The sequence below is a fragment of the Hyla sarda genome, chromosome 1 (genome assembly GCF_029499605.1).
Source record: "Hyla sarda isolate aHylSar1 chromosome 1, aHylSar1.hap1, whole genome shotgun sequence".
Taxonomy (NCBI): Eukaryota; Metazoa; Chordata; class Amphibia; order Anura; family Hylidae; genus Hyla; species Hyla sarda.
The window spans coordinates 571,742,033-571,763,632 of NC_079189.1; the positions used below are offsets into that span (position 1 = coordinate 571,742,033).

Genomic DNA, 21,600 nt, shown 5'->3' on the forward strand with positions numbered 1-21,600 from the left:
GGAAGCAGGGGGGTTAATGGACACAGGGGGTTAACGGAAGCAGGGGGGGTTAACGGAAGCAAGGGGGGTTAATGGAAGCAGGGGGTTAATGGAAACGGGGGGGGCGGGTTAGTGGGGGGGGTAATGAAAGCAAGGGGGGTGAATGGAAGAAGGAGAAGAGGGGGTTAATGGGAGAAGGGGGGTTAATGGGAGTGAAGGGGTTAATGATGTTGGGGGGGTTCCTGAACAATTGACGTGTGAGGGGGGCCCAGCACATTCTTTGCACAGGGGCCCTCTGCTGTCTGTGTCCGCCCCTGCTCTCTGCTGACACCTCTGTATAACTTTTTGGCACCAGTTGATTTGGAAAGTTCCCTTTAAGTCCTGCAATTCAAAGTCCTATTGACAACAGGCTTTATTGGGGCGGAATTTTGCCAAAAGAATGAACATGTTCATTCTTTTGGTGGAATCCGGATCCAAGTCAAAAGTTCCGCAATGGAACTATGGAAGTGCGCACTAAGCAGTAGAATCCCATTGATATTGGAATATTACTAGTGTGCATGTTACTGGCAGGTTTCCGCCCAATTTACAGCTCATCACTTAGGTTCCTACGAGGACAAAACTGCAATTATACTTGGAAGGTTGGGTTCCATGTCCGCATGGAATGTTCCGCACAGACATTCCGCTGCCACAGAGTCCCATTGATTTCAATGGGATTCAGCTGCACTGTTCACATGGCAGAATTTCGTGGCAGAAATTCAGATTTTGGCATCCGCAGAAAGAACAGACATATTCTATTGTTTCTGTGGAGTCCGCAAGGAAATACATGTCAGTCTATAAGACCGCGCATTTCCGAGCTGTCCTAGCACCCACCAATTAGTCAAATGTGCAGTATGTCCAAACCTGATTTTCTTGCAGACATTTCACACATTTTTCGCCTGTGTGAACATAGCCTAAGTGGCCTGGCCACCTACCTGGTCATGATCCAGCTGGAACGGCCGTTATGCAAAACTGTGAAAAATAGCACATAAAGCCATATAATCTATTACTCTATTACTGTTATCCAACAAACATGACCCTAACCCATTGACTTATTCTTTTATTTCAATATCTGATAGATCAAAACTATTTCATACTAGCAGAACTAGAGTATCCTGCAATTGGAAGAGTCACCCGTCTGTAGAGAACTGTTTTAGGGTTGTTGCCCCCGGTCAGTATAGAGTGGGGTGTCTTATATCTACATCCTCCTGAGTCTGATTTACACCCCTCAGCATCATATTTACCCCCGAAGCCTGATTCACACCCTTCCCATGGCGTACATATGCTTTGGTGAACGCAGCTCCCACCAGGGGGGCACATCTTGGGCGGGGCGCAGGCTGTCAAATCGTAGGTCCACCACTGCTGGAGGGCAGAGAGGGTGCTTAGTAGAGGATGGATATATTTGCATTTGAAAAAAATCAACCTGTAAGTTTTGACTAATTCCGTCTCATTTTAACCCCACCCCTTCCTTTTGCTGCCACGCCATTTTCCCTTTGAGTCACGCCTTTTTGTCACGTGAGCCTCGAAAAGTGTTTAAAAGACATCGTAAATGTGGCCTAAATAAAAATGTGTCAACATGTGCCAAATTTTGGCAAATTTACACCCCAAAGTTGTAAATTTTCTCCACTTATGAGGCAAACAGAGTTACAGGACTGCCCAACACGCATATTGGGTGAAGTATTGCAGAAGTTGTACCATTTTTCTGTCATGATTAATTCAGGTCGTTGGATTTGGCACAAACGCTCACCCCAAAAAAAAAACAGCTAGAGACAAAATTACACATTTTAACTCCTGAAAAAAAAGTGAGGAACAATTGCAGACCGCGGTAAATGATAAAATACCCAGGGATGGCCGTGTGTCTATACACTTTGTAAACAGGCGTCTGTACGTTTTTTTCTGTCTCCTGCCATAATGTGGCTTAAATAACGAAAGCTTTACAACGTCAATAAAATGCAGGCAGCGGAGGAGCGCTCTCATCTCACCGGGGGGAGCAGCCTCTTGTAAAGCGTGCCTCCCCGTGCACTGTCACTGCTCAGGTGCCCAGCGTCCGCCATCCTCAGCTGCGCCCGCATCATCATTGATTTTACTATTGATCTTAAATCATTTGCTCTAGTGCCAACTGGATGTCAGCTGCAGGCCTGCTCCTTCTTCTGCCCGTGTAAAGAGAATGCCTGCATGCCCCTGGACACCGCCCGCTGGTCTGGTTTAAGCTCTGGTAGAAAAATACACAACATGGCGCTTATTGCTCTTATTGTTTCTACAAAAATGGCTTCATTGAGTGGATGAGAAAAGTGCAAGGGGCTGCTCTATGAGCTCCAGCATGGGTGTCTGCAAAAATGTTTCCAGGAGGGAGCATCATTTTAATGGGGTACTCCACTACTTTAAAATGTATCCCCTATACACAGTATAGAGGATAAGTGTCTGATTGCGGGGGTCCGACCTCTTAGACCCCAGTGATTTCCAGATCAGGGTCCCATCTCTTTCTGTACTAAGGTATCTCCAGCGCTCCCATAGACAGTAGATACATAGATAGATGTGAGATAGATATGAGATAGATAGATAGATATGAGATAGATAGATATGAGATAGATATGAGATAGATAGATAGATAGATAGATATGAGATAGATAGATAGATAGATAGATAGATAGATATGAGATAGATAGATAGATATGAGATAGATAGATTTGAGATAGATAGATATGAGATAGATAGATATGAGATAGATAGATATGAGATAGATATGAGATAGATAGTAGGGATCGACCGATATTGATTTTTAGGGCCGATACCGACAATCTGTCACCTTTCAGGCCGATAGACAATAACTTATACCGATATTTCGGTATAAGTTATCGGCTATTTCAACCTCCAACCCCCCCGGCGGGGCAGAAGCCGTTGCAGATCAATGATTTAAAGCGGGCACTTTAAATCAATGAACTGCAGATGGTTTTTGCGGTGCCAGAGACCGCTGCCCTCTTCTCTCCCTGTCTGTCCTGAGTCTAACCACCACAGTTGCCCCATCGCCTCCCCCCCCCATTTTCTGCCCATATACCACCACCGCTGCCCCATCGCCTCCCCCACATCCTCTGCCCACATACCGCCGCTGCCCTATCACTTCCCCCCCCCCCCCCCCGGTGTTATAATTACCTGTTCCCGGGGGTCCGAGATCTTTCTGGCTCCGTCGGCGTCCTGCGCTCTCACTGTACGTACTGACGGTGACGTCGCATTGGGGACATCACTCGTCATTACGCAGAGCAGCACACAGCAACAGCGCAGGAGCCAGAAGGATCGCGGACCCCCGGGAACAGGTAATTATAACACCGGGATGGGGGGGAGGCAATGGGGGGGCAGCAGCGGCGATGGTCAGGGCGGTGCGGGGGGGGGGGGGCGACGCATTATCGGCATATCGGCAAGGTAATTGCGATACCGATAATATCCAAAAACGCGATTATCAGCCGATAATGTCGCGATAATCGGTCGATCCCCAATAGATAGATATGAGATAGATATATAGATAGATTTGAGATAGATAGATATGAGATAGATAGATGGATAGGAAATAGATATGAGATAGATAGATAGATAGATAGATAGATAGATATGAGATAGATAGATAGATAGAAAGGACATAGATAGATATGAGATAGATAGATATGAGATAGATATGAGATAGATAGATATGAGATAGATAGATATGAGATAGATATGAGATAGATAGATAGATATGAGATAGATAGATGGATATGAGATAGATAGATAGATAGATAGGAGATAGATAGATATATAGATATGAGATAGATATAGGAGATGATAGATAGATAGATACAAAATCAAGATGAATCCGCAGCACACATTTCTCATAAAAAAAGAAACTGATTTATTCCATAGTTACATAAGTATCCAAAGCAACGTTTCTGCCAGTTCACCTGGCCTTTCTCAAGCTCGTGAATTGGTTGCTTTGGACACTTATGTAACTATGGAATAAATCACCATCTTTTTTTATAAAAAATGTGTACTGCGGATTCATCTTGATTTTGTATACTACATGGACCCCTGACCCAGGTCTGCATCTGCTTGCACCACTGCACGACTTACATACTGGATTATTGCTGCTTTCCTACGAGTAGATAGATAGATAGATATGAGATAGATAGATATGAGATAGATAGATAGATATGAGATAGATATATAGATAGATAGATAGATAGATAGATAGATAGATAGATATGAGATAGATAGATATGAGATAGATAGATATATAGATATGTGATAGATAGATAGATATGAGATAGATAGATATGAGATAGATAGATAGATATGAGATAGATAGATAGATAGATAGATAGATATGAGATAGATAGATATATAGATATGTGATTGATAGATAGATAGATAGATAGGAGATAGATATATAGATATGAGATAGATATGAGATAGATAGATAGATATAAGATAGATATATAGATATATAGATAGATAGATAGATAGATAGATAGAACCAAAGAATAAGTTGGCCAGCACTATTAATTCCAAACTATTGTAAAGACCTGGCCTACAGGTGCAGGCTGCTGGGCTAAATATACAGCAATAGGAGAATACAGCAGCACACTGCTAGCACAAAGATATAGATGAAACATGAGTATATAGATAAAACATGAGTATATAGATAGAACATGAAAAGCTATACAGCTGTAGTGCAATAAATGAAGATATGAAACTATGAAATTATGAGGTACTTAGCTTGCAAATTTTTTGGCCAAATAGCGTGGACCGTCCCACCATGGTAAGGTGACCTCATTCTGGGATGGACCCTACACTGTGTATATGCCTCTGTGTGAACAGTTCAGCAGGCATTGCAAGGTCTGAAACATCCAAGGCACCTTATATACACCTAATAGAGGTGGGTGGGGTGCAAAAGCCAACATGGAGGTAGCCACTCCCCCGTATGTGTATGTGTGTTGGTTGTATTACACATACGGGGGAGTGGCTACCTCCATGTTGGCTCCTGCACCCCACCCACCTCTATTAGGTGTATATAAGGTGCCTTGGATGTTTCAGACCTTGCAATGCCTGCTGTACTGTTCACACAGAGGCATATTCATAGTGTAGGGTCCGTCCCAGAATGAGGTCACCTTACCATGGTGTGACGGTCGACGCTATTTGGCGCCAAATTTGCAAGCTAAGTACCTCATAATTTCATTGTTTCATATTTTCATTTATTGCACTACAGCTGTATAGCTTTTCATGTTCTATCTATATACTCATGTTTTATATATATACTCATGTTTTATTTATATCTTTGTGCTAGCAGTGTGCTGCTGTATTCTCCTATTGCTAGATAGATAGAAATGAGATAGATATGAGATAGATAGATATAGGAGATAGATAGATAATGATATATATATATATATATATATATATATATATATATATATATATATATAAGTGAAATAAATAGATATAAGATAGATAGATACAGCCAGATTGAAGCAGTACCTCCAGAGTAAGGCTAGGTTCATGGCCGTTCTCTCCCGTCCCGCTATTTTCCCGTTATTGCTGCTAAAGCTAAACAGACCATACTAACAAACTGATGCAAACTGATGCCATGTGTCTGCTATTTTAATGGGTTATTAAAAAAAAAAAAAGAATATGTGGCATCCTGTTGCATCCATTTATTGTCGATTTACTGTATATCCTTTATTGTCCGTTTGTGTCTGTTTTTTTTCCGGGTTGCTCACACCTCTTCTGAGCATGCTCAGAAGTAATAACGGATCAAAAATGGATTGAAAAAAACAGATGCAAATGAATACAAACCAAACGGGTGCAAACGGATGACAAAAGATTGTAAAACAATCCTACTGACATCAATGGGATCCTTTTGCATCATTTAAAAAAAAGGCTTGAACAGATTTTACTAACAGACATGACTTAACAGAGCCAGACGTCATTGTGAACGGGCCCTTAGTTGTAAGGTTGTAATGGGTGCAAGCACTTAGAGCCTTGCTGCTTCGGTTCTTCGCAATAGAATAGATCTATGCAGCACACCAATATACGTGGAAAAAACTTGTGAAGTTTATTCCATGATGCAGCAGACAACGTTTCGGTGACCTCACGCCACCATTTCCAAGTCTCGTGAGGTCACCGAAACGTTGTCTGCTGCAACATGGAATAAACTTCACAAGTTTTTTTCACGTATATTGCACATTATTAGACTGCCTAGTCTAAGTAAAAATCTGCATGGTTTTGAATATGTACCGTATTACCTATTAATACAAAAAATGTGTTCAGATGTGGCAGGGCTGTATGTGTCCCTTAACCTGTTAATGACCAATCACATTTTCCAGACGTTTGATTTTCGATTTACGTTTTCTTCCTCCTCACCTTCCAAAACCCATAAGTATTATTATTCTTCCACTGAAAGAGTTATATTAGGACAAATTTTTGGGGGAACAAGTTTTTTTTTATAAGGCCTCTTTCACACTGCTATTTAGCCCAGTTATTACAGACCTCCATCGGCCAGTCTGTCGGAACAGAAGTTTAGCTCTGGTGTGTCTCCTGCTCTTTCCATTCTGTCCACTAGGGGCTGCGAGCAAACACTGGCTGTGTTTTATAGAGTCATCGTGCCCCCCATAATGGCTTCTCCTCCTATCCCTGCCTGCCACTCCTATATAAACACCCCTCACCTGTTGCCTGATGTTTCAGCAAGGGTGCATTCTGGTCGTTCATCCTGCTCTGCTAGATCTCTGTAATATGCCTGTCCTGAAGCCTGTCTGTCTGTCTACTGACCCCTGCCTGTTTATTGGACTTTCCTTATTGCTTATCCCTTGGAATATATATATATATATATATATATATATATATATATATATATATATATATACATATATCAGCATTGCTGTGTTTGATGCTATTTTAGTGTCAGTTTTGCCCCTTACTGTCTGCCTGGCCGTCTGGCAGTAGGGGGCAGTGGGTCCACACCTGTGGGGTGTCACAGTCAGAATGAGTGAGCTGCAGAGCAGAGATTTGTGAGCCAAATACAGAAGCTAATAATCCAAAAATAAAACGAGACTATTGGTTGGAGGGCAAAATGCACAATAATTACTAATAGATTGCCAGAGGCAATCCAATAAAGGCCCTGGGGGTCCCAACCAAAAATGCTATATACAGGACTTTAATGTGCGGGTCCAAAATGATATTGTATTGATGAAAAAAGAAGGAAAAATCACACATTTAAAAACACTATGTGCTCCTAACTGATGTAATTAGGCTTATTGGGCTCAACCAGCTCCATCATTATTTATAGTTAGTAGGAGATACAATTGTGTTTTAGCATCCCGGAACTACTGATTGTCAGGGCACATAGCAGTTAAAACCATAACACTGCCCCTCTCAACGTTTCGCCACCAATGTGGCTTTGTCAAGAGGCAAATGGGCATTTTGGGATTTTTCCTTCTTTTTTCACCAATACAATATAATTTTGGACCCGCACATTAAAGTCCTGTATATAGCATTTTTGGTTGGTACCCCCAGGGCCTTTATTGGATTGCCTTTGGCAATCTATTAGTAAATACAGAAGCTAGACACATAAAAAGTAGAGGTACTGAATCTGCATGACCTAGTGAGGAACATATATAAGCATTATTTTTTTTTGTGATATGACAGGCACGCTTTAAATACAGCAATAAAATAAAATAAACAAAAACGAAAAACAACTTTGCACAGTAGAAAACAGTAGGTTTTACTACAGTCCAAAGGCACTGAACCCTCCCCTTCTAATGGCCATTGGGTCATGTGCTTTATATATTCTACATAAAGTCATGTGGGTAGGGAAGTCACTTCATGGAGCATTATTACATCAATGCAAAATATTATTTATACCTTTGTACAGTTAAGGAAAAAAGTATTTGATCCCCTACTGATTTTGTACACACACACACACACATATATATATATATATATATATATATATATATATATATATATAATCAAAATGATAGTAAGTTAAGCATTTTTATATGTAAACTCACCCAAAGTTACAGCTACATCAGATAACAGCTCTCAATTCTCTTCAGCACAAATAGAAGTTTGGATGGAGTCTATAAAATAAAAAAAATATACTGTTGTATACATTTGTCTATCATCACGGAATAAAAAACATAATAACGTTTTACTATACTTTATCAATTCATCAATCTAAGGTATATTTTATGTTTACATTCAGTGTAGTTTTTAATTAAATAGATAGGACTCCAGGCTGATACATTTTATCCGAACAAATACATTGTAGCATTGTGACAAGACAAGGGGAAATATTTATTTTGCTGTTGTAGATCATCTAGGCCAGTGGTCTATAAACTGTGGATCTCCAGCTGTTCAAAACTACAACTCCCAGCATGCCCGGACAGCCGTTGGCTGTCCGGGCCTGCTGGGAGTTGTAGTTTTGTAAGAGATGGAGGTCAATTGTTTGGTGACCTGGGTTCAAGACCTGTGGCTCTCCAGCTGTTGAAAAACTGCATCTCCCAGCATGCCCTGATGTTCAATAACTAGGCTAATTTGCCATTCAGAGATCTTGGAAAGCTGAATGACAACCTCTATGACTGACTGGTGTAATAGGCATCCTTCTGTTTCTGTTAATACCTGTACGGTATTACGTGTACGGTCTCTTTTGTGTATGTGACCTGAATACGTGCATTTTCTGTGGAGGCGTTGATGATTAAACGGGTTATCCACCCTAAGGTTATTTTAGTACTTACCTGCCAGACAGTAATGGACATGCTTAGAAAGGATCCGTTCTTGTCTGAGGGCTTAATGGCTTGAGTTCTGGATCCACACTAACCCTGTGGTTTTCTTTTTATGAAATTACAATTTCCTGCTGGAGTTCCTTCCCTCCAACTACAAGTCCCAGGATTCCTTTTTTGTATGTGTGAAGTCACTTTTGCCTCCCACACATCAGCCACCCCACCTATTGAAGCACAAATGAGCTGCCTTCTATGCAATAAACCAGTGTTTTCTAACCAGGGTTCCTCCAGCTGCTACAAAACTGCAATTTCCTGTAGCCTTGTGGAAAATGATCTTCCTCCCACCCAGCGGTCGCTCCCCCCCATTGAAGCAGACAGGCTCACTCTGAACACCTGACTAGTGATGTAATGTCTCAGGGTGCACTGCAACCTTGGAAAATCTGAGACAACATTTTGTTCAAAATAAACAGTGGGGGGAAATCACAGAAGAATTGCGAGATCACCAGCACACACAGGTACAGACACTATATTGTATATGAACTTTACAGCCACTGTTCCATAGTAAAAAAAAAAAAAAAAAAAATCCTGATTTACCGCTTTAAAGGACATGTCTGGTGCTCACTTTTCTTATTGTATCCGTTCTGGGCTGCAAAAAAAAAGAAAATAAGCTTTCTCTTGCCTGCCTAGGCTCCCCCGGTGCCCCGGGCTGTATTCTTCTTACTTCCTGTTAGCCCGGCACGTTACACGTAGCTTCAGCCTATCACTGGCCGAGGCGGGACATCGCTGCGACCGGTGATAGGCTGAAGCTCCGTGTGACATGCCGGGCTAACAGGAAGTAAGAAGAATACAGCCCGGGGACCGAACACCTGTACTGAAGCACCGGGGGAGCCTAGGCAGGTAAGAGAAAATTTGTTTTCTTTTATTTTTCAGCCCGGAACAGATAAAATAAGAAAAGTGAGCACCGGACATCTCCTTTAAGCCTTAGTACCAAATGTAGTAAACATTTCAATAGACATCAGGCAGCATTTTCCATTCACATCCTACTTAAGGGGGGCTACTACTACCTGCAAGATGGGGGTCTGCTCCTATTTCCTACAGGGGGGCTGCTTCTACTACTTAAAGGGGTCTGCTACTATGACCTATAATGGCTGCTACAACTACCTGGAGGGGAGGCTGATATTAATATCTACAAGGGGGCTGCTACTACTTACAGGGGGCTTCTACCATTATCTACAGGGTCTGCTGCTACTATTTACAGGGGGGCTGCTACTACTACCTACAGGAAGGACTGCTACTACTACCTATGGTGAGGCTGTTAGTACTACCCACAGGGGGGCTGCTACTACCATACAGAGTGAGGGGGGTGCTATAGCTAACCACAAGCGGGCTGCTACTACTACTTACAGGGGGCTGCTACTACTTACCTACTACTTTTACCTACAGGGGGATTGCTACTACTACCTACATAGGAGTTGTTACTACTACTCACTGGGGAAGGGAAGCTTCTGCTACCTACAGAGGGGCTTATGTTACCTACAGGGGGGCTGCTACTACTACAGGGGGATGCTATTACTATCTATGGGGGGGGGGGGTCTATTGCTAACTACAGGTGCCGCTATTACTCTCCCTCTTCTTGTTCTTATAAGAAAAACAAAATATAGTAAAAATTCTGAAAAAAAAACACCCCATGACACGTCACACCTTACAAATTCCACCCATTATATCCCACAACCCTCGTCAAAGCCAAAGTATTCCTAGAAAATATTTTCAAATGTTGGCAATTATGACTTTGGTATTTATGAAATAAGTAGACCTCTTTGAAAAATGTGGCGAAAGTCACATGAGATACGTTCAGGTAAACGGGGGTAAAAAGAATTTGATTTACCCAGACATGTATCAGAATAGTTATATGGAAAGAGTGACACAAAGTACTGGAAGGATTAAGATTTTTTTTTTAATAGAATTCATTTACAAATCTGTTTAACTTTGTGGCACTAGTTGATTTTGAAAAAATGTTTTCCACTGAAGTACCCCTTTATTCCTTCCAGTATATATCAGCAGCTGTATACTCCTCAGGAAGTTGTATTTCTTTCTAGAGTTCTTTTCAGTCTCACCACAGTGCTCTCGGCTGACACCCCTGACCATGTCAGGAACTGTCCAGAGCAGGAGCAAATCCTCATAGCAAACCTATCCTGCTCTGTACAGTTCCTTGTACGGACAGAGGTGTCAGCAGAAAACACTGTGGTCAGACAGAAAAGAACTCCAGAAAGAAATACAACTTCCTCTGTAGTATACAGCAGATGATAAGTACTGAAAGGATAAATAGAAGTAAATTACAAATCTGTATAACTTTATGGCACCAGTTGATCTGACATTTTTTTTTTACTCTTTAAACTACTTTGGAACAGGGAGCTTAGGACCCCCCTCCTAGTCATTGTAGTCAGATCAGGCAGTAGAAGGAGGCGCTGCACATCTATAACTGCATAAAATGACGATTTATATACCAGTAGCTAAGTACCCAGTGTTGCCCGTTCTGCCTACCTAAACCTTGTAGGAAGGGAAAAGCAACACCAGTCTCCTGAAACCCCAGTAGTGATAGTTTGCTTTTCCTTCCAGATCTCTGTCACTGTCATGCCTTCTCCCTGCCTGTGCATGTGTTCCACTTATATGTTCCCCCCTCATTCATCTCTCAGCCCACAATAAATATTTCCTCCCCTGCCCATCCCATCCCCTTTCCATTCTCCCCGCACTAACTATTCTTGGCACTTTCCTGCCGGACAGTTAAATCATACTTTACCATGATGTTGGTTCAGCGGCAGGATGTTTAAAACTCCTGAAAATCTCCCCAGCCTGAGAGTAATGTGATCAAGAGAAGTCCTATAGAGTTGCATGGGACTCCCGGTATATCTCCTGATTGCATTACTCTCAGGCTGCAGAGATTGGAACAGGAGTTTTAAACATCTTTCTACTGGACCAACATCAAGTATGATTTAACTGTCCATGTTCAGCTTTACCCTTGGGCTGCAAAGCTTGTCGATATCGGGACATCCCTAAACTCTATTATATTTTTATTTGAAATATAAGTAACATTTGTACCTAGTTTTATCAAAATATCTCAAGCCGTTCTGAAAATATGCTGGAACATACAAACATACATCCATACCTTGAGCTTTATACTGTATATATAGATTAAAGTCTAACATTGTAGATGAAACCACTTCATTGGCCAGTTCACACCAGGAAATTCACAGAGGTTTCCTAGCCATTCAGTGTATAGACTGACAATACGTTTCTGTGTTCATAGTAACTTGCACTGAATAATCAGAAAACCTCTAGTGAATTCCCTGCTGTACTCATACGAGGTGGGTAGAGTCACCCACACTGCTGACTTGAGTCCATTATTTCCTTGTGTCAGGCAGACGAGGGCATTGACGCTGAAATGTTACTTTGAGCTGATCAGACGTTTCCCGTGGTTGCCAAGTGCTGTGAGGTTCTGATCAGTCTCATAGGATTAGGTGTTACACATAGATCCAAAAGACAAGGATGAGATTAACATTGCCGGCGCTGAGACCTGACGGCAAGTAAATCTAATGATATAATATTGAGAACGGTAACCACACAGCATGAAATATATAGAGGGCCACAAATCACATGGGCAAACTAGGCACAGGCCCGGGGGATGACTCTGTGCTTTGCAGCTGCCGGAATGAATAGGACTGAAAGAGAACCACAGACTAATAGTTTCCTGGAAGTGGTTTGGTACTGCCCCACCCCGGAACCCAGATGAGTCTGAGGGCGAAGCATATAACATTCTGAACTCCATTTACCACACAGTAAAGGCAAACTGAATATGTGTGTCTATGATAGCCCTTCTGCCATTGCCATTCATGTAATCCTGCCTATCTAGTTTCCAGCAGCAAAAACTGTTGATTATATCCCAATCCCAAGAACTGTCATTAAAAAAAGCCTGTGCAGCTTATAGAGGTAGTGTGTTATATAGCAGTCGTCCCCAACCCAGTCCTCAAGGCCCACCAATGCGTTGTTTTCTTCAGTAACTCCATTAAAATAGAACAGGGAAATATTCAAATCCTGTACTGTTGGTGGCCATGAGGACTGGGTAAGGGATCTCTGTGGTGCAGCTTAAAGTTTCTTATGACAATTTCAGTTCATGTAACTTCATGAACTGAGACGGTTGTCAGACAGCAAACCTAAGCCAGAATGAAAAATGCAAGCCCCCACTCCTGAGACTGCTCAGGATTGGTCCTGAAAAATGGCATATGATTAAAGGGGTAGTCCAGTGGTGAAAAACTTATCCCCTATCCTAAGGATAGGGGATAAGTTTGAGATCGCGGGGGGTCCGACCGCTGGGGCCCCCTGCGATCTCTCTGTACGGGGCCCCGGCTCTCCGCCGAGATAGCGGGTGTCGACCCCCGCACGAGGCGGCGGCCGACACGCCCCCTCAATACATCTCTATGGCAGAGCCGGAGATTGCCGAAGGCAGCGCTTCGGCTCTGCCATAGAGTTGTATTGAGGGGGCGTGTCGGCCGCCGCCTCGTGCGGAGGTCGACACGCCCCCTTCCAGCGGGCTGTCGGGGCTCCGTACAGGAGATCGCAGGGGGCCCCAGGGGTCGGACCCCCCGCGATCTGCAACTTATCCCCTATCCTTAGGATAGGGGATAAGTTGCTCACCACTGAATCACCACTGGACTACTCCTTTAAGTGGGCAACCATGAAACGCGTCAAGATGTATTGTTCCTGTTTAAGGATGTGTCGCATTTGATGTTTTAATGGATTGAAACAACGTCTTTTCAGTTTTATATATTATAATGTAATGTAATAATTATGTATATATTGATGGGGGGTTGTGGGAAGGTCAGCAGAAACTGCCCTGAGGAAAAATTGGAATCTCCAGTTGGAATCAATGGCATAACTTATAATTTGGCATCATGGTTTTTAGGACCTTGATGCCTTTCAAAGATATCCAGATTTTCCCACTGAACTTAATAGGTGGCCCTACAAACTTTCCAATAAATAGTTACTTGGCCCTATTTTTTTGTCAAATAGCTGGGGAGGCAACAGGTCTGACCCATGGAGAAAACACAAGATCTCAGAAAATGTGCTATAGTATCTAGAACAGTGATGGCGAACCTTTTTGAACCCGAGTGCCCAAACCGTAATGCACGCCAACTTTTTTCCCCTCAAAGTGCCAGAAGAGCAATTAAATCAGAATACTGAGGTGTAAGTTTAGAAAAAACAACTCCTACAGTTGCCATAACTAATTAACATCTTTTGTTTTAAAAGAAGAACACAACAACAGAGTTCAATGATTCAAACTTGTTTTTTTTAATTGATAGTTTATAGTTCCCCCACATTAGATTGTAGTTCCCCCACATTAGATTGGCACCACAGTTCCCCCACATTAGGCTGGCAGCATAACTCCCCCCACATTAGGTTGTAGTTCCCCCACATTATGTTGTGTGATAAGGTGGCAAGGAAAGGGTGTATTTCCTTCGCTCACCCTGAAGTATCTCTAACCTGCTTCTTAATTAATGAGGCAGGAGGGAAGGGAGGTGTGTATATAAGATGGAGAGTCCGTCTAATCTGGGCTCTTCCTAGGAGACAGCAAGTGGGCTGTAGGGGAGAGACAGAGCCTGCTGAGGAGTACACAGCCCGAGCTATGAGTGGCTCAAAGAGTGACATGAATTGTGAGTAGAAGGTTGCAGGGGACATATGTTTAACCGGCTGAGGGAAGCTCAGCGGTTGTTAGTCAGGACAAGCTGATCTGTTTAGTCAGTGACCAGACAGTCTAGGATCTTGTTTTGCTTCTGCTTTTTGTTTATTTTTTTCCCTGCAACCTTTTTACCGTATATACTCGAGTATAAGCCGAGTTTTTCAGCACGATTTTTCGTGCTGAAAACACCCCCCTCGACTCTCCGCCCTCAGTGGTCTTCAACCTGCGGACCTCCAAATGTTTCAAAATTACAACTCCCAGCAAGCCCGGGCAGCCATCGGCCTCTGCGTCGTCGTCAAGGCAACGCCTCTATTCCGTGCCCGAAGCGCGGAGAAGAGGCCCCCCGGTGAAGATGGACAGCCCGGAACCACTATCCCACCGGACGACCTCCCCACCGGACAGTCCTGCAGCACCGGACCAGCGCACCCTAACGTCCCGCCGAGCGGAGGTGAGTACAGAACTAAAGGGGGTGAGAGGGGGGGCTGGATGATGTCGAAGGCCGCAGTGGTCTTCAACCTTACAATAGTCAGCATAATTCCCCCACATTAGGTTGGCAGTATAGTTCCCCCACATTTGGTTGTAGTTCCCCCACATTAGGTTGGCAGTATAGTTCCCCCTCATTAGGTTGTAGTTCCCCCACATTAGGTTGGCAGTATAGTTCCCCCACATTAGGTAGTATTTCCCCCACATTAGGTTGTCAGTATAGTTTCCCCCACATTAGGTGCAGTATAGTTCCCCCCACATTAGGTGCCGTATAGTTCCCCCCACATTAGGTGCAGTATAGTTTTCCCCACATTAGGTGCAGTATAGTTTTCCCCACATTAGATGCAGTGTAGTTCCCCCACATTAGGTGCAGTATAGTTCCCCCACATTAGGTGCAGTATAGTTCCCCCACATTAGGTGCAGTATAGTTCCCCCACATTAGGTGCAGTATAGTTCCCCCACATTACGTGCAGTACAGTTCCCCCCATATTAGGTGCAGTATAGCTCCCCCACAGACATACAGCCTTCAGCCAAATACAGAGTATGGCTGGAGGCTGTATGCCTGTGTACTGCCCCACTTCAGTGCTCTGTCCACCGCTCCTCCGGTCAGGGGTCACAATCTACGGCTATGGCATTTGAATTTCAGCTATGGCCCAACCCCAACCCCTGTGTGTGTAATATGGTGCGGGGCATGGGAGAAACATTTAAAAAAATGATGCTTACCTAACCCCGGTCCCCTGTAGGTTTGCCGCAGATCTTCCCGCACAGCCATTCCCTGGCCACAGCGGTGTCCTGTCTCGGCCAGTGAATGGTGGGAAGTTCCTGCAACCAGCTGCTTGTCTCTGAACATTTAAGAAGAAATGAAACTGTGACTGCTCGGAGGAGAACAAGTCTGCGGCAGACCTACAAGGGACCGTGGGCTAGGTAAGCATCGCTATATTTAAATCTTTGCCTCAATCTCTGGCACCACATTAAGGGGGATGGACATGAAATGGGGGGATAGACATGACATGGGGAAATGTGAAAGGGAGGGTATAGATGTGTAATGGAGGGTATGGACATAACATGGGGTGATAGACGTGAAATGGGGGGATTGACATGAAATGGTTTGATATACATGAAATGGGATAGAAGATTGAAATTGGGGGGGGGGGGTGGTGAAATAGTGGGTTGTAAAATGGGGGGGGATGGACATAAAATAGGGATACATGAAATGGGGGGAATAGACATGAAATGTGGTTGTGGACGTGAAATGGGGGGATGGACATTAAACTGGGGGATAGACATGAAATGCGGGTGGAAATGAAAAGGGGGGAATAGACGTGAAATAGTGGGATGTAAAATGGGGGTGTGAGATGGGGAAGATAGATGTGAAATAAGGGGATGGACATGAAATGCTTGGCATGAAATGGTGGTGTGTGGACTTGAAATAGGGAGACGTGAAATGCGGGGAGAGACGAGATATGGGAAGATGGACATGAAATGGGGGGGAGAAAGTATCTCGTATTTTGACAGGCACCATTGTCGCCAGCTATTCAATGTCCTTCTCTTCACTTGTCACTTCTATTGTGTTTTAATGTTATGGCCGATCTCTCTGTCTCTCTCTGTCTCTCTCTGTCTCTCTCTGTCTCTCTCTGTCTCTCTCTGTCTCTATATATATATATATATATATATATATATATATATATGTATATAGTCATATTTCTCTTTTTACTAATGAGAGTCTGGTGGACACCAGAAGATCTACCCTGGGACTTGATGTTCTCCTTAAAGTTATTTAACTCCAATACCCAATAGACTTGAGAACTAAAGTAAAAACCATGAAAAATGTCTAATAAAGAAACACGTTGTCTTGATATTTTATCCGCTGCTAATTAATTACGGAGATAGAAACACGTGGCAGCTGTGAAGCCAGATGGAAGAGGATGACTTAGAAGACGCAATATGTCAACATGGACACGCCGCTATCTCTAGTTCGAACCTGGATCCATATTTGTTTTTGGAAAATATATTCTTGTGATCTTGCCAATAGAAAAAAGTAAAAGTTTAGTTTACTTCATAATTAAAGGGGTAACATAATAACATAGTTCATACCATCTTTTATCCAGAAGTAGGCAAAAAAACAAACAAACAGCTGAAAGAGCGAGCACCATAAAAACATTGGTTTATTGGATTCAGACTAAAGGTCTGTTGACCTGAAACGCGTCGGCATCCAAGGATGTATACCTAGCTGTGCCGCTGCTATATTACCTAATTTACCCTTTTACTCTGCCTTTCCAAATGGAATTTTAAAAGTAATCCAATAAATCGTGTTTTTAAGGTGTTGGCGCTTTCAGCTGTTTGTGATTGTCCTGAGGACTGCCGTGCACCTATGCTCAGGTGAGCTGATAAACTCTTCTATTTAACAAAAAAAAACCTTGCTGCTTGAGGATAGACAAGGGTGGAGGCCATTCGGAAACCTAACTTTTCTGGGCCCCTGAATGGAAAGTCTGCATCACTTGGCACCATCAAGAGATAGAGGAGCAGTTTTCCCCAACCTGTGGCTGTTTGGTATTGCCAAGGGTTTTAGGGTATGATGGGGGCTGTAGCTTTGCAACACTGCTGTAAAAATCTGTGCAAAATATTTAGAGAAACCTTCATAGAATATCGCCATAATACTAACTACTGCTAACTACATAAGACCGCCATACTGTCCAGACCTATAGGGAGCCCATATAATTCCTACAGTAGAGTCACACGCATGTACGGGTGAAAGATAGGGCCTAAATATCACTTTTTCAGTGAAGAGCGGCTGACCAGAATCAGGTTATCCCAGGGGCACACTGACAGGTCGGGCACCGCCCTAGGGCCTGGGATGGAGATGGGGCCCGCTACCAGCATGTTACATCAGTAACTGGTGACCAGAGGAGCACAGAGGAGAAGCTTCCCTGCCTCTTCCCCCTGTGCTGTGAACTCCATTCTCCTCCGGGGTCTGCTCAGTTGAATAATTAATTCACTGCACTTCCTGGTCCCCGGCTTCTCCAGTACACAGGCTTCTCAGTGTGTGAATTCTCCACTGTGGTGTGATCCCCTCCCCCTCTGTATTACACCTATACCTGTACCTAATATATGCAGAGAGCCTAGTACCGCAGGGAGCTGTATGGAGGACTGCAGCAGCTCCTCCCCTGCATGCTCATCCCTGTGTGAGAGAGGAATCAGTGACGAGGAAGTCCTGTCACACTGTAGCAGGTCTGCAGCCCCATGGGTGAGTGTACAAAGATAGGAAAGGGTGGTCATGTGTTCTTGTGCCCTGCTATAGTCCCCTCATGTATCCTGCTGTAACCCCCCATACCTACCCTGCTGTACTTCCCCATATGTGTCCTATTGCAACCCATTATATCTACCCTGTACAGTACTCCCCCATGTATACTGTTGTGACCCATTGTGTGTCCTTCTGTACTCCCTCATGAGTCCTGCTGTAACCCTCCATATCTGCCCTGCCGTACTCGCCCATATGTCTCCTGCCATAAACATAGATGGACACATCCTCTATTGCCTGGGGGCACCTTGAGTTGTTAGTCCACCCCTGGATAAGCCCTGGACAGAGCTGCTAAACAGGCAGTGCTGTGTCCTCTTTTAATCAGTGAGCTGTGGCAGGGGTTGCCAGGACTTACAAGTGACACCCCTCACGTTGCGTCGGGGAGCCGCGCAGTGCTGCCTGCCCAGACCTGCCTGAATCTGAGCCTGGAGACATACAGGCAAGGTAGGTACAGTGCCAGGCCGCCAGCGGGAATCAGGTAGGGGGATCATATGGCTCATAATGCATATGGGGGGGGGGGGGATAAGTTGAAATGGCACTGGGAGTCAATTAAAATGGCTCTGCCTCTGATCCCCCGGTGCCATTTCAATCCCCCCTCTGATCCCCCCTGTGCCATTTTAATCCCCGCCTCTGCCCCCCCCCCCCCCCCGTGCCATTTCAATCCTCCTCTGATCCCTTTATGCCATTTTAATCCCTGCCTCTGTTCCCCCCTGTGCCATTTCAATCCTCCTCTGTTCCCCCCTGTGCCATTTCAATTATCCTCTGATCCCCCTGTGCCATTTTAATCCTCCCTCTCTGATTCCCCTGTGCCATTTCAATCCTCCCTCTCTGATCCCCCCTGAGCCATTTCAATCCTCCCTCTCTGATCCCCCCTGAGCCATTTCAATCCTCCCCCTCTGATCCCCCCTGAGCCATTTCAATCCTTCCCCTCTGATCCCCCTGAGCCATTTTAATCCCCGCCTCTGACCCCCCCTGAGCCATTTCAATCCTCCCTCTCTGATCCCCCCCCTGAGCCATTTCAATACTCTCTCTCTGATCCCCCTGTGCCATTTCAATCCCCATCTATGATTATCCCTGTGCCATTTCAATCCTTCCCCTCTAATCCCCCTGTGCCATTTCACTCCTCCCCTCTTTGATTCCCCTGTGCCATTTTAATCCCCTCCTCTGATCCCCCCGTGCCATTTCAATCCTCCCCCTCTGATCTCCCTGTGCCATTTCACTCCTCCCCTCTGATCCCCCTGTGCCATTTTAATCCCTGCCTCTGATCCCCCCTGTGTCATTTCAATCCTTCCCTCTGATCCCCCGGTGGCATTTTAATCCCTGCCTCTGATCCCCCCCGTGCCATTTCAATCCTCCCCCTCTGATCTCCCTGTGCCATTTCAATCCTCCCCCTCTGATCTCCCTGTGTCATATCAATCCTCCCCCTCTGATCTCCCTGTGTCATTTCAATCCTCCCCCTCTGATCTCCCTGTGCTATTTCAATCCTCCCCTCTGATCCCTCTGTGCCATTTTAATCCCCGCCCCTGTTCCCCCTGTGCCATTTCAATCCTTCTCTGATACCCCTGTGCCATTTTAATCCTCCCTCTCTGATTCCCCTGTGCCATTTTAATCCTCCCTCTCTGATTCCCCTGTGCCATATCAATCCTCCCTCTCTGATCCCCCCTGAGCCATTTCAGTCCTCCCCCTCTAATCTCCCTGTGCCATTTCAATCCCACCTCTGATCCCCTAGGTTCACACTACAGAATTTCTACCTGCAATTCCGCTTTGAAATTGCAGGCAGAAATTCTGCTTACTAAAATGTATAGTATAGTGAATGGGTTTCCGGAACTACATAAAGAATGCGGAGCACTCACCACTTGCTTGTGGTAGCTTCTTTATTGTTTACTTGAACATGCAGGGTACAGCATGCAGGAGAGCAGATGGGATAGACGCTGGGGTAAGGTGCTGGCGAGGGGCCGTTTTCACACCGAAGCGCTTTGTCAGGTCAGGTGAATGGGTTTCCGTTCACAAATTCACACTTCGGAATTTGTGAAGCGGAATTTGTGAACGGAAAATCTGCTTGAAAATTTCTGCCTGAAGAATGGCATTGCTCATTCTTCAGGTGAAAATACTCGTGGAACACATTGCAGTCTATTGGAGACTGCAGTGTCCGCGCGGTCCTAGCGCCAACTGATTCAGTCGGTGCTGGCCGCACTCCGAATCTCTGGGCGGAAATTTTCTGGCCAGAAATTCCGCAGTGTTAACCTAGCCTAAGGGTCTAATCACATTCTGCTCTGCTTCAAATTAAAGCACATAGAACTCTATGGGATTCCGCACTCCCATTCATACTTCTGAACTTCCACTTCTTTAATATGAGGCAGAATTCCACAGCAGAATTCCGCAGCAGAAATTTCGCCGTGTGAATAGACCCTAAGGCTAGGTTCACACTGTTGAATTTCTGGGCAGAATTTCTGCCTGAGCCCATAGATGTCAATGCATTTCTGAGCAGATCTCCCAAAATATCTAGCCAGAAATGCTTTGCCGTCGGCAATACAGTCTGTGCGGTCCTAGTGCCGCCGGCTAAATCTCCTGCAGAAATTCTGCCCAGAGATTCCGTAGTGTGAACCTAGCCTTAGTGGACAAGAGAGCCTTAATAATACCACCATATAGTGCTGAACTATAATAATGCCTGCAGTATAGTCATAAAGTGAACAGTGTGTGGAAACAAGAGCCTAAATAATTCCTTTTACAGGGCCAAAATAGCCTACAGTAGAGTTATAGAGCGAACACTTATAATTCCGCCATATAGTGCTGAAATAATATCAGAGCCATTAGGAAAAAAATGGAAAGCTTTTGACACCTGGCTAAGATCAAATGGTGTAGGCCCTAGGGCAAATATAAACTGGCCATAGAAGGGGTGGGGGGTGTAATGCTTCTTTAAATTCACACAGGGGCTAATCCCCAAAATAACACTTCAGGGTATATGAGTGTATTAAGTAAGAATTTAGTCTGTCCTGGAGTATTAAGTGGGAACGCTCAGCCGTGTGAGCAAACTGCAAGAGATACATATTCCTGGCTGCCAGATAATCCCGGTGCCCTTGGCACAGCTCTTCCTGAATACTGATGAGATGAGAAGCCTGGAGATGGCATTTTTAGAAAACAGATCTATACACCTTGGACCTTTTCCTGCTGTCACGTCAGACGCCGCGCTCCGCTGCTGAGCCCCTTGGAGGTGTTGATGAAGTCCCCTCAGTCACATCGGTGTCAGGAAGAATTCTCCAGCGAATCCTGGATGACACTGACCAATGGGAACTTGTCTGAGTAGACCGGAGCCGGGCTTAGTAATTACAGAC

The 21,600-nt window shown here is 44.4% G+C and overlaps 1 protein-coding gene across 4 annotated transcripts in view; it reads right to left on the reverse strand.

The window, feature by feature from the left end:
- The window catches only part of ZBTB7C (zinc finger and BTB domain containing 7C), a 281,395-nt gene that overhangs the window by 121,090 nt on the left and 138,705 nt on the right, over nucleotides 1–21,600 (reverse strand). For 2 of the 4 annotated variants that reach the window (XM_056543753.1, XM_056543762.1), the window contains exon 2: nucleotides 8,046–8,114. The exons of 1 other annotated variant lie outside the window; for it this stretch is intronic. Coding sequence is in view for 1 of the 3 variants with exons in the window: in XM_056543742.1 (XP_056399717.1) it covers nucleotides 951–958 (8 nt within the window). In the remaining 2 variants the exon portion in view is untranslated. Of the gene's footprint in view, nucleotides 1–950; nucleotides 988–8,045; nucleotides 8,115–21,600 lie in introns of all 4 variants that reach the window. One more of the 4 variants, XM_056543742.1, reaches the window with a different exon arrangement.